A 13,231-nucleotide genomic window follows, 5' to 3' on the forward strand; every position below is an offset into this window, starting at 1 on the left:
ATTTTAGATCGTTTTAGAAGTCATATTTGACACTTATGAAGTTTGATATGGTATAAATATTATGGAGCTGGACCGGGTTAGCAGGCCAACCCACCCGAAGCTGAGGTTGTTTTTGTGAATAGTGAGAAGAAACAAGGGTAGTTTGGTAACAAAAAATGATGTTAAGATGATACAGGCGGATAGTTGCCGTGAAATAATGCAGAAAAATAGAGAGGTGGTGGAAGAGTCACATATATGTGGTACCAAATTCGGATATTTCAACAATATTTTGAGGGTATTTTGGGAAAAGTAAAATTGGTAGCGCTCACTATTTCAACCCATTTTATTTCTGCAACTCTCCCACTCTCTGTCTCTCTTCTTCTTCTTCTTCGTCTCTGTCTCTCTCTGTCGTGAAGTTCGTTGTTACAGAGATCTTTAGACGCCATTAATGAGATTATGCTCTTCTTCGTTTCTTGAGAGGAAGAGAGAGAGACTGATTGTATCTATGGTTCGATTCGAGTTACATTTTGTGGAGATTTTCGAAGGATGAACGGCCTCTGTTTCGCTTCATAAATCCTTAAATCTATTGGATATGATGAGGTTGGGGAGTTATCTTTCTCTCAAGAATCACTTCTAACCTCTCTCTCTCTCTCTCTCTCTCTGTCTCTCTCTCTCTCTCTCTCGCTCTCATTCTGATTCTAAGAAATAAGAACAAACTGATAGTCTTAATAATCTGAAATTAAGATCGTTTGTTTACTTTTGATTTTTCTTGATTCAATGGAGATCCACCAGTTCGGTGTTTGTTTGGTAAAAGGAGAGCCCTTAGTTTGAGATCTTTGTTTTCTGACTCTTTAGATCGATTTATAGTTGTTTTTGTCGATTTATGGCGAAATATTGAATCTGTTCTCTTGTATCCATCTCTGAGATTCCGGCGAAGCAGAGCTTCAACTCGGACGAAGATTTGTTTTTTATTGTGTTTTTTCTGATTTTAATCTTTTTGTAGGAGAGATTTTTAATCTGTTAATGTAGGTGACGGAGAGAGAACAACAGAAATTTATTGATTCTCTGTTGAAATTACCTCCAATTGGGAGAGAGATCGTCTTTAGATTCATGGTTGAATGCCATAGGTTTTTGTTGAAGAAGAACATCTTCAACTCACAGGAGAGAGTGTAGAAAATCTTGATTGGTTTTTGGGAGAGTCGTTCTTGAGTGAAACATTGTTGTTGTTGTTTGATTGTAGAGAATGAGAGTTCTCTTTAATTTGTAGTAAATTTGATTGTTTTATCAAGTCCTCTTTGTGATTCAGGTTTAAAAGATCTGAAGATTGAGGAGTCTTGGTAGGGAAGTTTCGTGGTTCTTAATTGTTTCCTCAAAGTTCTGGTTCTTTGCAGCTGGTGGGTTGGTTTCAGAATGGAAGGAGATGAGACGAAAACTGAGATTCTGTAGTTTTTTTTTTATCGGTTTATTGTGCTATTGAATCCATCTCTTGTTATTTTTGTTTTCTGCTGTGTTTTTTTCCCCTCTGATGAAAGATGAAGCTTATGAGATTCTTATTTGATCTTTCGTCATTACAAACTCATCATTCAAGAATCTAGAGATTTACATAGAAAGGAACGGCCTTTTGGATAGAAATGGCCGAAGTTCTCCTCTTAGATTAAGATACCTTGTTCTTGGTCTGAAGAGAGAAGAGGATTCGCTCTTGTTTTCTTTCTCTCTCTGGTCTATTTTGTGTTTATTTCAAACTGGGATTTCGAAACAACCCATTTTCCTTCTTTGATCTAACTCAGATTCTCAAGTAGAAATATTGGTTTTAGTTGGAGTTGTGACTCTCGATTAATCTATCTCCTGTGATGCAGATATTTTAAATGTGTGATTTTGAGCCATCTTTGTGTTATATCTGTCAAATAGCAAAGATCCCCAATCCTATTCTTGAACGAGGTTCTGAAATTTGTTCTTCCCTCCAAGGTTGAAGCAAGAGCTCTCCTAATGTTTCTATTTGATCTCCTCTTTTCTTTTTTTTTCTCTTTCTTTCTTTAATTTTCTAGTTAGGTGTTGAGATTTATCTATTGTTCCTTAGTGGGATCTCTTTTTGCAAAATTGGGTCACAGATCATCTCATTCCTTAGGGAATTGAGGGTCTTAATTTTCTCTCTTGGAGAGGAAAAATGATTGAGATTCCTTCTGTGAGATGTGTTGATTGATTTGTGGTTAGGATTAAGAACCCCTCTTTTGTAAAATCTATTACTTTTTGTGCAATTTCTTTATCCTTTCTTGGAAGAAAACAAGTCTTTATTCCTCATTTTGTTTCAAGTGGAAGAAGAACAGGCACCTAAGATTACTAGGTTAATTAAGTAATTGTGATTATTTTAGGGTTTCTTTCTCTCTTCAATATCTTGAAAATGAAGGGTGGTTTTCTAAAAAAAATCTCCCTTTTTTTTTCAACTGAACGATTCAATTTCTATCAAAATTTGTTAGAAGGTTTTGTAGCTTTCAATCAGTCTGCTAATACAGCTGCCATTTTTTGGTTTCCTGTTATGTGTCACAGATTCCAGAGAGTAAGCCCAGATTGTCTTCCTTTGAGCAATGGAAGAAAATCGAACGTAAGGACATGTAAGGAAGAAGATGACAATGGTGAGAATGGTAGAATCCCTAATTACAGCAGCACTAGTAGTTTCGAAGGAAAAAGCGTCCTAAGATACAGATCCAGAACAACTCCATCTCCAAGCCGAGACCACAACAACTTCACAGCCCATTTTATTTTTTCAGAATCATCCCCACAATCAGAGAACCATGCGAACATCCAAACCCAGAAGAATCAGAATCGTGAGAGCAGCCCAAGTTCGAGTCCGAGCCCAAGCAGGGGAGGTGATGTTCTGTTGCAGTGGGGACAAAACAAGAGGTCTAGAGGGTCTAGGGCGGAGAATCGAGTGATGGTCATGACAGATGATCAATCAGCTGTTCAGTCAAGACAAGTGATCAAGATCCAGAGGAGAGTGGAGAAGCAACAACAGGGGATTATGAAACAGACGATGCCACCACCACCACCACCACAACCACAACCTTCGTCTTGCACTACTACTACGACATCTTATAGTAGAAGTGGGAATCCCAGATCCTCTCTGTCCATCCGGGAAACCACTGGTTCACATCTCAACAGGTTCATTCTCTCTCTCTCTCACGCTGTATTTCGTGTCTGTTTTGTTGTTTTGTATAATGCTTTGATACTGTTGATCTAGGGTTAAAAAAACAAGAGGGGATCTTTTTTGCTGTTTGACTGCAATTGTTCATTTTTGTGTAATTATGGACAGATGTAGAGGATGCGTGTGTAGGAGAGAGAGAATGGGGGAGGGGGTTCTGTTTTTTCACTCATAGAGAGGGTTCTACTTTTTTTCACCCAGAAAAAAATAAATGGCGTGGATGTGGGTGTGGGTGTTTTTTCTCACTCCCGAAGAAAAAAATAAAAAAACTGGTGTGTGCGTGTGTGTTAGAGAGAGAGAGGGTGTTATGTTTTTATCACCTTAAAAAAAAAAAAAATTTGATGCGTGTGATACAGAGAGAGAAGTGGTAAGGGGGGGGGGGGGGGAAAGTGATCTTTTTTCTTCCATCTAATAAACCCATATTTGTTCTTCTCTCGAGTCATAAATTTCTTGTTTTCATGTATGATCGTTGAGCTTGTAGTATTCATGCTTTTGGGGGTTTCTGGATTCGATGTATGGTTTTGTTCTAGGTGGATATCATCATCATCATCATGATCCTCGTCGTCATCTATGGCTTTATTCTCAAAGATGTTTTAGTTGTTAGATACCGAGATCTGTATACAAGCATCTTTTTTCTGTGTTTTTTTTTTTTTTCGTTACTTGGGTTATTGTGGTGGATCCCCTCTTCTTTATGTTTATTATGACTTTTGGGTGGGTGGCTGTTGTTGCTTGTAAATCTCTCTCTATATCATTTATTTACTTGGCTTAATTTTTATTTTTGCCCTTTTGTTCTTCATCTTCGGTGTGGTACACATGATATGTGATGATGTGGATTGTGGAGACCCTTTTTCCAATAATTTACCTTTCTATCCTTAAAAAATGAGAAATTCTACGACCAAGTCACCCTTTTAAAATCCCCATTCCCTTGAAATAGTCTGAACTTTATTTTTCTCTGACTTTTTTTTGCTTCTTATGTTTCTTTCGTTCTTGTTTATATTTTCATTTTCAATCTCTTATTTCCTTTGCTTTGTGATAATGAGAGATCTTTCCTTTAAATTAAATCCTTCATTTTTCCTTTTTGTATTGAGAGGTTGAAAAAAAAAAAAAAATTCCTTTTTTGCTTTTTTTTTATCGGAATCTGTAATGTTTTATAAATTTCTCTTTTTTACTTGTTGAACCCAGTTTTTTTTCAATATATCTACTGGGTTACTGTGGCTTTTCTTCTTTTAGATCGGTTTAATTTCAAAGCTCTCATCTGATCCTTGTTTGTAAAAGAAAGAACACCATACACTGAAGCTCTCATCATCACCAACACATAGTCTCTGTGGTCTGATCCATCATCGGTTCGTTGCCATGATCAGGAACTTGGAAGATCGATCGGTCCCCAGAAATGGGTCCCCATCAAGGAGCAACGGCGGTGGAATTAGCCGGATTGTGGCCCGATCTAGCGACAAGAGGTCGCCAGACAAAACCGAAAACAAAGTAGGTTCTTGTTCTGTTGTTAGCACCACCAACATGGGTGAGAAACAAAATGGGTCTTCCATGGCACAACAAGCAGACCTGATCATTAGTCATCATGTTGAGTCAACAACACCAGTGCCATCTGATGTGGTTAATGGAGAGAAGGTGAATCTGGACATGTTTGAGTGGCCCAGAATTTACATCTCTCTTTCAAGGAAAGAGAAGGAAGATGATTTCCTTGCAATGAAGGGCACAAAACTTCCCCAAAGACCCAAGAAAAGAGCCAAGAACGTTGATAAGACTCTACAGGTATCTCTCATCTAATCCATATTTTTTATTTTTTATTTTTAAAAAGGGTTATTCTTTATTAATTAATTATTTAATTAATTAATTGTGTTTATTTGGGAAATTGGCAGTATTGCTTTCCGGGGATGTGGTTATCTGATTTGACAAGGGGCCGGTATGAGGTTAGAGAGAAAAAATGCGTGAAGAAGGTAATAATGGGTTGTTTGTTTCCTCCTCTCTTCTCCTCTATTTTAAAGTTTTAATTAATTAACAATAAATGTTTATTTAAGTGTTGAATGAATGGGTGTGTAGGACCCACTAAGTCAAAAGTCAAAAAAATTGACCAGTGAATGAATATCAGATGGTGTTTATTATTATTAGATCATATGTTTTTATTGACTAACAAGTAACATGGGTTTGTTTGTTTTACAGCAAAAGCGAAGAGGATTGAAGGGAATGGAGAGCATGGAGAGTGATTCAGAGTAGCAAACCAAAGGGAGAGAGAGAGAGAGCATTATTTTACTATATATCATAGAAATTTAGGTGAGCTGTTCAAGATTGCTGCTGGGACCCATCCCCATCCCCACCACCGTTACAATTACTGAATCACCCCCCCACCCCATCTTTCTTCCTTTAGCGAGGGGAGGGGAGCAGCGCAGAGGAGGAGAGAGAGAGAGAGAGGAGAGAGAGAGAGAGAGAGAGAGAAAGAAGTTGTGGGGTTGGAATTATGAGATGGTAGAGGCTAACGTGCGCATGGACGGCACAAAGTGAGCAGTGGTATTTGATGATCGATACCCTACCCTTTCCCCTTTATTCCTCCTCTGTACAAGTTGCATCTCAGTTTTTTATTCAATTAGAAATTAGAAATAGAAAAGTTTTTATTTTATTTTATTATTCCTTCCCGTCACCATCATCTCTCTTTAATTTTTAATATTTAATAATTTCCTCCAACAATTTTATTTTATTTTTAATTTTTAATTTTTGTCAATGAGTGATGTGGGGACACACAACGTGCAAGGGTGCGGGAGTAATCACGTGATCTCTCATTATGTCATCTCACGAGATCTAATGTAAACAAATTTATGGACGAATCGATAGACAAGAGACAATCCACGTGTCCAACATCTAGTCAGTGTTGTTGTTGGATGATGGTGGTAGCAAATTTGAGAGAGAATCCAACCACCATCATCTTATAATTGATTACAAATCACTAGTGGGTGGTACCATCTTTTTAGCATATTTTAATATTAATAATCACTCCGTAAAATATGCTGAATCATCTAGTAATACCCACCCCCCACTACTTTTTTCAAATTTAGTATTACCTCCTCGATTGTCCACGTCATTACTATTACTAACCCATTTAAGATCCAAACAAACTTAATCGCCACATCATCATCTCTCTTGGAAGAGAAGGAAACTAGACCTTTGAACCAAGTAATAATGATACATAAAAGTAAGATTTTTTTAAATAATTACAGAAGATATTGAATCATTAACTTGGAATTGAAGTATTTTACTAGAAAATTAAATTTCTTTTATTAATATAATAAAGATTAAAATTGAAAATATTTATAAGAAGCCTCGGAATTAGGATCGCCCAACTTTATTTGACTTGAAATCATCTCTCTCCAGACAGTATTGTAGCCACTACTACTCGGTTCTTCTAACTAAACCCCCAAACGTGGTCATTTCAAACATCTCACAACTTGTTACGCTGGACACTTTTTTTTTGGTTGTTTTCTTAATTTGAATTAACATTAGTAGGTACATAATGATGGTAAAGTGAGACTAGGAATGTCAATGGGTATCCATTTAATCAGAATCGGAATTAAAATTTTAATTCTATTCTGGCTCATTTTTATTCGATTAGACTCGGTTCTCTTGGAACAGTACTGATTGGGAATCAAAATCAATAAAAACCGATAAAATCTAAGAATCAGAATTGTTTAAAGAGAATTGAATTTTTATTCTGATTTTGTTGATTTGAGAATTCAATTGAAATGGAGAAATTTTTTATGGTTTTGGTTCTAGTTCTTATAGGAACCAAGTCGGAATGGACTCATTGACACCCTTGGATCACAGTACCTTGATCCTAAATATATTGATTGATAGCCCCAAGATTGGAATTACGGCTATCAACAAGCCAGTTTTAGTTCCACACATACTCAGATTCGGAATCTAAATAAAACTTGGGTTCCGATTCTGAGTACAAGGCCTCGGAAACAAAACCAACTCTACAGAAAACCAGATATCCGTGTCTCAACAATAAAAATGAAAGACATTTATTGATTCTCCAAAAAAAAAAAAAAATTCAGACTATTGGGTAGGTTTTTCATCGAAGGGGTATTAGTAGCTTCATGACCATTGCTACATTTTCTTCTAAATAAACCCTAAACTGTTGGGATTAATCCTCAATTGGCCTCCTTCCTGTACACCCATTTCCTTGAGAGGATATTGTCCTTTGTGTGTTTGCTGATTCACAAATTGGATCTTAGTTCCTAATAGTAACTAAAATATTAAAGAAAATCAAGGGATAAAGAATAGGGCATTAGATTTGGTCCTTTTAGAGTGCAATCTAACAAAGGTGAGGACAACTATAAAGTTTGCCCACCCAAAAGATAAATCAATAAGTCCAATTATTTAGGCTAAAAAATTAGGATTTTAGACCCACCAAGGTATTATAACTTGGGAGTGCAAGATAAAGTGAGAGAGAAAATTCAATGTGAAACTGAAACATCCAATAAGCAAAACATAAAAGATACTATATTCATGACATTCACCAAAATATCAATCAGCAAGAAAATGGTGAAACAAACCCATAAAAAATGATCATCAATGTCATCATCAAAATTGAGAATATCTCATACAATGTAAGGATGATGAGATATCAGAATGCTATTTAGATAGAAAATGGAGTTGAGTATAGAGAGAAGATATAGTGGTGGATGATGGAAATGAGATAGAAAATGATTGAATTTTGCCTGTTGACATTGAGATATGAAATTTTATTTTAATCTTGAATTTTAGCTAAAGGGATTTTGAATTTTGAATTTCAGAGAGCAATATTTCCAATTTCATGATCTTTATTTCGATTAAAATTTAATTTTAAATTGAACTGAAAAATATTAAAATATTTTGATAACCATTTTAAAAAATGATATCGGAGTGCAAACCCCTTGAAAATTCAAAATAATGATACATAATACTTACATTCTCCATTATAGACTTTCCCCCTTGGAGTTGCTCTTAGATTGGCAATTTTAAGTTCGGGACAAATCCCCAAAAAGTGAGGATTTAGGACACATCACAAATTTAATGTTAAGGAGGTTAAAGAGATAAATCAAGAAGAATAGTCCCATGATGGATAGACTTCTAATTGGATTTTTTTTTATTGACTTTCCTTATTTGGATAATGTTTGAGAGGCGCAAATGAATTAGACAAGATTTTCTAGGTTCATCTATAGATAAAGGCATCAATCACAAAAAAAAAAAAAATGTACACATTCTCCTTGTCCCTAAATTTTATTAAATTATTTTCTCATTGACGGAGGGTCCAGGAGCTTTGGAATAATAGATCTTAAGGAGCATAATACAATTTCTCAAATCAAATTTTTTTCCTATCTTCGTAATTTTTCCAGTAATATTTCAATACCATTCCAACATATTTTTGGCTTCCCAACATCATGTGTTATTTGTAGTACTTACGGGCGATTCTCATCTCACTCAAGATCACATATCGTGTTAAGAAAATAATAAATTCAATCGATTTTATAAAGGTGTATCAAAGGTTGTTAAGCATCTATCAATCAAAATAACTGTTGACAAGCATCTTCTCCATTACAAATAATTGATTGACCATTAGATGTTCAATACTAAGCTCATGAGTGATGTTGATCTAGGTTAGGTCACTATGGATGGTTTTTTAGGCCTTCTACTCATCAAGATGAATATTGTCTCCTAAGGGTGAGTTCAGTTTGGATTTCATGGTCACTTATTCTTCTGATGGTTGTTTAATTTTCTTCAGTTCATTTGTTGGTTTTGACTTGGTTCTCTTTGACTCTCTCTATTGACATCGTCTTAGTCTAAGGTGTCTGAAATCTTTCCCTTGTGAGTTCCCAAGTCAATCCAAAAAAAAAAATTGGCATTCCAAATGTCAGGCGGTATGATACCGACTATTTTGAATAATAGTCCAAAGGTGTCTTTCTTTTGGGTTTGACGGTATGACCAACGTCTTTAACTAGTTGTTCAACTTAAGCTTTTGGTCCTCGATTTTTTCCTTTGGTGGTGACTTGATTCACTTCCAGCCTCTTGGTGGTATTGCCTTTTTTTTTTTTTTTCTAATGATTAGCTTAACCTTCCCCCATTGCTAACGTTGGTTCAGTTGTTTTTTTTTTCCATTGGAAGACTTGAATTTGATATATGATCTCTTGCTTCCTTCATCTGCAGATTGATCATTTTTTCATTCTTGGTGATCTTTGAGATAACAAAAAACGAGATGACATAAAGGATGAGACCCCAGTATGGTACCTTCCAACGTTCCTCTGATTATTTTGTTAATACACAGATAGAGAAAGAATGAACGGAGAGTAAGATGAATAGTGAATTGTTAAAGTGAACTTTCCCATATGGGCCTTTCTTCTTTTTCTCAGCTCCTTACATCATCTTTTATCAACCAACTAGCCAGCCCCTTTTTCAGTTTAGTGTTTTGGTTTATGTAGATGAATATCTAGGGACAGGTGTCACCACACAACTGATCTAAGTGTTACGTAAGTTATTTAGTTTAAGGTGTACTTGAGTGCTTTGGAAGATGAATCCATCATTTGTCAGTAGGATTTGAACTTGATGTGTAAGTATTACATGTATTAATGTGAAGTAAAAAATCTTTGATACATGGTGTCTCATCAATCTAATTCAAATCTTTTTTAAACTTATCCCTGTGAGCAGATGTGTTTGGTGTTAAATACTTGCTCGAGGTTGTTCATGTGTTGTATGTCTAGTCGAGTTGTGAGTTAGGGTTTTGATCTGAGTTCGGTCTCGTGTGGGATGTGTGATTTTATTTGTATGTTTCAAAGGAGTTCAAAAGCTCAGGTTTTGTATGTGTGGCACCCCGCCAAAAGCTAGCACAAAACCCCATGTCAGATCTTGAGGCATTAAGTGGCACCTCGAAATTTCAGCATAATCTCATCTGTTTATGTTAGCATTCCAAAGCGTTCAACCTGCACCTGATAAACGACATATATTAACCTGCATATATATACAAAATATAATAACAGCGGAAGCATATATATATCTAATAACGAACGATAGATCAGAGTGTGGAAGAATAAATTTATATACAAGATTATACAAAAATTCCTCACTCTAACAAAAGTTTTAACGCTCAGCACAAATCTATAACACTCTTGGACAAATCGAGTATAATCTCAATACTCACCAGGTGACGGACTCTGGTTGTCTATCTAACCTACCAGATGATCCTCACTTGTTGGTTCTACGCCCGTCTCGCCAACTGCAGGCTCTGAAGCTAAAAAAATAGGAAAAAGCGGGTGAGTAACAATGGTTACCCAGTAAAGAAACAAACAATTTCTACCAATAACCTCTTCTAGCATGAACGAATAAGCATACTAAATCATTTTAACATATGCAAAGTTTTACAAAATAAACTACGATTAACTGGTACATATAGCCAGGAATGAACAACTAAATATTTTAAAACTGACATTACATCAATCAACAGTACTCACTATATCATTTTCTTTATATACAAATCTAATTGACAAAATAGAAACATTAAACATGCATTTCATTTTATATATCAAAGTAAAGCAACAGATACATAATACACTATGGTGGAGTATTGGAATTAGAGAGTTAGGATTCACGATTGGATCGCTCCTAGTCAGGATATGATGTTACAATTTTCTCTAGCTTTTAGTTCCTGATTTTGTGGTCGATCGCTGCACTTACCACGCTTGGTTGACCATTTATCCGACTCAGGCTGGCCGTTTGACGTGACCGTAAGCAATGGATCTCTTTTCAATGTGTCAGAATGTTCGACTACTATATATTGTTAATGATCACTGACTAATCATCTTCGTCTATGCCTATCAAGCGTGCATGTGATTCCCTAATATATAAACTATTCGTATACGACCACATTTACATTACAAGTTCACTGGTAAAGATAAAGAGAAATAACCCAGATTCCAGTTGTGACTCCACTCTCATATGTGTCTCATATCACGTATAAGCTTAGTGGTCTTTACCATACATCTCATGATAATACATCATTCCAGATGATATGACGCACTATCCCTTCAGGCAATAATAAGCTCTTTAACAACTCACAAAATAACTACATATATTTATTATTTTCCTTAGAAAAAAAAATTAACAATATAATGTTGAGAATGGATATCCAGTTTTCTATCATGCAAGTGTGGTCACCCGATCTAAAATAAACAACAGAACAGAAAAGTAAACAACACCTCGCGCTAACAGAAAGTAAATAAACATGCAACCAGTAACATTATCCCTATATATCCGTTCACCAACCTACACACAACACAACAATGTAAAATGTAGATATCACCCCTCGGATGTGACTCTGACATTTTACTATTTCATACCTTTTTTTTCTTTTTTCATTTTTTCAATTTTTACCATTTTCAATTTTTCAAACAAAATATCCACTTTCTGATATTCATCAACTCAATTTGAGTTCATTGAATATTAAATTATTTTTTCAACTATGAATTCATTTTTATCAATAACATTGAAAAAGTATCAAAGCTTAGATTAAAACGGGGTCCGAGCGGTGCACATGACCCAACTGACGAAAATAACCTAGTGAGATATTCTATCAACGTATATTTTGTTATAAAATACAGTTAAACATATCAAACATGCAAGATCTGAAGTGAATTTGCAAATAACAAAAATAATTCTATATTTTTGGAAACTCACCATAAAATTTTAATTAAATCCTAAATGCAATTTTCACAATCTACGATTACTAATAGAAATTGAGAGTTTCTTACAATCTATAGACGACGGAATTGAAATACGTGCACGAAAATCGAGATGATCGGTGTGAAAATTGAGACGAATCGGACTTTGAAACGACTGATTTTTTTATTTGGCCCTGAAGGTTTCGAAGATCTCGACGCCGTCGTCATTTTTCCCTTCTGCGATGGAGGACGGTTTGATCTCAAAACGGACGAAATTCGAGGTCAAAGTTTCAAAATCTCCATATATAAGTACGGCTGATTTTTGACGATACGGGGTGAAAAAGAAAATGAAATGAAAAGAGGTTGGGTAGGTTTTGTAGAAAACACGGCTGCGAACGTTTCTCCTTTCTACGTCGGTTGAAGACGGCGAGTCGTTTTTTGTAAATCTGAGGTTGAACTTTTAAAAAAAAATTAAAAAAATTCCATTAGTTGTTTTGGACGGGTTGTAGAAGACGAAGAATAAAAAAAATTAAAAATTTTATTTATATAAATTTTGGGACGAAATCGGTATTTCACATATTATTTCGATTAACGATAACTTGATCATCTGGATTTCAAAAGTAACAAATGAATACTCTATTTCACCTTATTTTTCGTTTTAGATCTAATGGTGTAGTCAATTTTTATAAATTCTATCTCTAACAAAAATTTACATTTTTGACTTGAGGTGACCCTTAAAATTAACGTCATTTTCGTTTTTAACGATAATTCAACTTTCTGTGCTCTAAAAATGACAAATAAATAGTTCATGTTCAATAATTTTTTGTTACAAATCCAATGGTGTAATCGAATCTTAATAATTCTTGTTCTAGCAAAAAGTCATTATTTTAGTCTAGTCCGATTTAGTAATCGAGGATTTTACAACTTTTATGTTCAGACTCGCATTTGAGCGTTCTTACAAACTAAAATATTTTTTTTGATCATTTTGAATTCAATGGTAAGGTCAAATTCCATTAAAAATTATCAGAAACATCCTAAATTTTATCCCTAAGTCTCATTTTCAAGATTTTCTCAAAATTTTAATTTTTTCTCGAGATACGAATCAAGAATTCGAGGTTTTACAATATGAAGTAGGTCGAGTGCCTTTGGAATAAATACGTTTAAGGTGTGTCGTATTTTTATTTAATAAATTTTTTATTTTTATATTAAATAAATATGACTCGATTAAGAGAGAATTCTCATTTTTCTTAAATCTATCTTGGTTATAGACCCTAAGTTTGTTCTAAGGCTCGATCGATCTAGTTGATTTCTTTGAACCCGATTGTAGCTTATCATCTTATACTAGTCTACCTAAGGT

General features: G+C 34.9%; 1 protein-coding gene across 2 annotated transcripts; it reads left to right on the top strand.

Annotated features, from left to right (window-relative positions):
- Positions 1–328: 328 nt before the first annotated feature.
- LOC147388368 (Serine/Threonine-kinase, putative (DUF1639)) lies at positions 329–5,812 on the top strand. Of its 2 annotated transcripts, none has more exons than XM_086420962.1 (5): positions 329–579; positions 2,524–3,135; positions 4,537–4,945; positions 5,053–5,130; positions 5,354–5,812. In XM_086420962.1, exons 1-5 carry the CDS (start codon positions 572–574, stop codon positions 5,405–5,407), a joined length of 1,161 nt encoding a protein of 386 aa, XP_086277088.1. In that variant the 5' UTR covers positions 329–571; the 3' UTR covers positions 5,408–5,812. The 2 variants fall into 2 exon arrangements, with proteins under 2 accessions (XP_086277088.1, XP_086277087.1); XM_086420961.1 differs by lacking the exon at positions 329–579 and adding an exon at positions 1,375–1,421.
- The last annotated feature ends 7,419 nt before the right edge of the window (positions 5,813–13,231 follow it).

The sequence above is a fragment of the Akebia trifoliata genome, chromosome 13 (assembly GCF_017979445.1).
Source record: "Akebia trifoliata isolate Shusen 1 chromosome 13, ASM1797944v1, whole genome shotgun sequence".
Taxonomy (NCBI): domain Eukaryota; kingdom Viridiplantae; phylum Streptophyta; class Magnoliopsida; order Ranunculales; family Lardizabalaceae; genus Akebia; species Akebia trifoliata.

Coding starts and splice junctions, on each gene's coding strand:
- LOC147388368 (XM_086420961.1), top strand. CDS start 1,390: ATGGAAGGAGATGAGACGAAAACTGAGATTCT. Junction 1,422..2,523: donor GAGACGAAAACTGAGATTCT/GTAGTTTTTTTT, acceptor TATGTGTCACAG/ATTCCAGAGAGTAAGCCCAG. Junction 5,131..5,353: donor AGAAAAAATGCGTGAAGAAG/GTAATAATGGGT, acceptor TTTGTTTTACAG/CAAAAGCGAAGAGGATTGAA.